General features: G+C 32.7%; 1 protein-coding gene across 1 annotated transcript; it reads left to right on the top strand.

Annotated features, from left to right (window-relative positions):
* Positions 1-1,602: 1,602 nt before the first annotated feature.
* On the top strand, positions 1,603-3,348 carry LOC111387970 (S-adenosylmethionine mitochondrial carrier protein-like; the record flags this gene model as incomplete). The annotated part of the gene is made up of 3 exons (XM_023012616.1): positions 1,603-1,745; positions 1,823-1,901; positions 2,248-3,348. Coding segments are annotated over 3 exons (477 nt in total), but the record flags the coding sequence as incomplete, so codon positions are not given.
* Positions 3,349-3,354: the final 6 nt, after the last annotated feature.

Genomic DNA, 3,354 nt, shown 5'->3' with positions numbered 1-3,354 from the left:
TTTGCACTTATTTGCAGATATGATTATTTGTGAGTATGTTTATCATTTACAGGCATTGGTACTCCTTATTTTTATGGTGTTGGGCTTCTCTTGTTACGATGCATTTCTTAAATTTAGGGTTAAGCACTAAAATGAAATAGATAGAATATTGGGCTTATTGAACTTTCTAGTTGCTGTGCGCTCATTTCTCTCTGTAGTCTATTTATATCTTAACTTAGCTTGCTCCAACTACAGGCTACAGGTTTCTCTTCTCCTAGGAATCCTAACTTGGTAAAAATCAAATGAGGTTTTGCTAAATACATGATATTATTTTCTTCTAATTTAAGAAGTATGGATATTTGTACACTCAATACATACTTGTATTTGATACGTATCCAAGTTTGAATGCTCTTCGATACATACCAGTTACGTGGTTAATAATAATTATTATTATTACTTCTTTTAAATTTTAAATGCATATCAAATACGTTTTTTTTAATTATTTTCAATACATATAAAAAATGTTAGGATACGTAAAGAAGAAGCATTGTATTGGTTGTAAACTCTTTTGGAACTCATTATTATTGGTTATAGATTGAGAATATTTTTTTACTTAATAGATAAATATTGTTGTTATTAATTAATTATTGAAAATGTAATATTTATTGAAAGTGCAAAATTAAAATTTTAAATTCATTGACAATTTTATTAGAAATACATGTAATTTGCTTTTGTTATGGAGAAAGTTAAATCTTTATTTCAAAGGAGAATTTAAGATGTGAGACATTGTCAGAGACGTATTTGATACTCTTGAAAATGTTGGACTGTTTGAAGTTGCTAATCTATCATTAGATGAGTCACAGTTGGAGAATATTATTTTTAATGATAACGAAGATGATATTGATGTTGAAGAAAATGAAGCTGGGACAACTAAAGATTAAAATATAATGCTTTTGTACTTATTTTATTTTTATTATCATGCTTCTATTTTAATATTTTTTATATCAATGAAATTATGTTTAATTTTATATATTTTATGTATCTATACAGGTATTTATGTATCCTAATTTTTAAAAAAAAAAAGTTGTATCGATATATCAGTATCGTATCATATTGTTTCATAGCGTATTTGAATTACGTATCCGAATCCGTGCATCTTAGCTACTAATATTTAGCAACAACTAGTGTATTAAGAAAATTTTGTTCCTCACCAAACATTTACTTGCAATTCCATTTAAAGCTGGTGAAGGAAATGCTGATTGATATGAGAAAAGGCAAATGACATTTCACGTGTGTACTGCAAGTGATGGAGATTTATCTTCCATTGTGCCTGCAATGTGGCTAGCACATTCAGCTGTGCCATAAAAATATCTGTTCTTTTATATAATGTTCCATTTTTTCTGTTTTATAGCAGAAACTGAATTATGATTCTCATGAACTAATCTGTACCACTGATCTACTATGATATGGGTGAATTTCGATCTTGGCATTAGTCTTCGACTTTCAATTAATGATTATATGAAATGTTTTATGAAAGAAAAAGAAATAACTAAACAAGATTGAGGTAAAATTAGTGTACTGCTTTAGTTTGGCAGGTGATGTAATCTCTGTTCATGAAAATAATCTGATAGTACAGTACTGGTTTGTCAGACACGGGTACAAGCATCAACTATTACCTTTCCAGAAATTTTATCGAAGCTTCCTCAACTTGGAGTCCGTGGGATATACGCGGGGTCTATTCCAGCTATTCTAGGTCAATTTTCGAGGTATTTTACTGACATTTACTACTTTATTTTTCTTACAACATCCTCTTTCTAGATAATAATTCAGTACAACATGGCAGCCATGGTTTGCGAACTGGAATTTTTGAAGCAAGCAGACTTGTTTTAATTAATGTTGCACCAACACTTCCAGACATACAGGTGAGGGTTATGATGGTAGATTCTGGTTAGCTTCTTTCTTTTCTTAGTGATACTGCTACGATCAAGTTTTGAGCTAGCTTCCTCATTTGTGTTGGTAGAAATGTTATGAAAAATATTTTTGGATTCTTAGCGATGGTAATTTGCAGTGTAAGTTGCATCTGTCATAGTTATGTCTCATCTAGACGAGGACACGATGCTTGATAATATTCTGAGATCACTCTCTTTTCTTGAAACTCTTGTTGCGATAACTAAAATTTTAGCTTTTATGGAACTGTTATCATGAGCTATGTTTATTGAAGTGGCTGTTTAAGCTTGCACTATTGCTTACTGTGACAATTCTGTCTAGGTTCAATCTGTAGCATCGTTTTGTAGCACTTTTCTAGGGACGGCAGTGCGAATACCCTGTGAAGTGCTGAAGCAAAGGTTGCAAGCTGGTCTATTTGACAATGTGGGGGAAGCTATAACTGGAACTTGGCAGCAAGATGGTTTTAGGGGATTTTTCCGTGGGACTGGTGCCACTCTGTTTCGGGAGATTCCTTTTTATGTTGCAGGAATGGGCCTTTATGCTGAATCAAAGAAGGTAAGTTTAATCCTAATTTAAAATCAGATATTTTCTTGTACTTGGTTTCTGATCTTTGTCAGGTAATTTGCTCTCTTAGCTCTTGGTATACCACGCATTTAGGGTTATTTTAAACTTCTTCAATTATTTATCTTTCGATTTAACTGAAGAATTTAAAAAGATAAGGGGGAAAAAAAGGGTCCTGTAAGCTCATCAGAGATGCTGCTTAAAGGGAGCAGTTTTGCTGGGTGCTGAAGTGCTACTTTACTCAGTAGCCTTTTACTTTGGTGCCCGGTTCGCTGGTGAATAAAGGTGTATGGGAGTAATAGATAAACTGAACAGGATCCTCTGAGATATACGGTATTTATTAGGATCAGTCCACCTGGTCGTACAATTGTTGGCACTCGACCAACAAAAGAGATAACTAGAAGTTATGACTTACAGAAAATGGGAAAAGATGTTCTAGATTCAATTGATACGAGAAAAATCAACAGTAATCATTGTTCATTTTAGCCAAATCGATATAATGTTAGAAGACTGCATAATCAAGGATTTGCCTATTAATTATGAGGTAATCACTTAGCAAGAATCTGTATGGTTCCTTGCATCTAATGATTATTAGTTATTTCTGTTCTTGTGAACTTGATAAAGAAATTTTTTATCAATATTGGTTTTGACGTGATCTGATAAAGAGTAAGCAGCTAATTTGTAGAATGCGTACTGGCAAGAAATCTCATTAATATAAGGCACGTCACTGGATCTTTTGGACCGGTCCAGTCTCAAGTGCAAGTCACTGCTTATTTCTGAATTTAAATAATTTTAAGAAAAAGAAATTACTTAGGTTGGCTTTCCAAATTCCCAAGGTTAGACGGACTGCATACCATGGAACACAAA

This window comes from Olea europaea, unplaced genomic scaffold, assembly GCF_002742605.1.
Source record: "Olea europaea var. sylvestris unplaced genomic scaffold, O_europaea_v1 scaffold4407, whole genome shotgun sequence".
Lineage (NCBI taxonomy): Eukaryota > Viridiplantae > Streptophyta > Magnoliopsida > Lamiales > Oleaceae > Olea > Olea europaea.
Note: the sequence above shows the minus strand (reverse complement) of the source record. Positions and strands in the feature narration are given on the sequence as shown.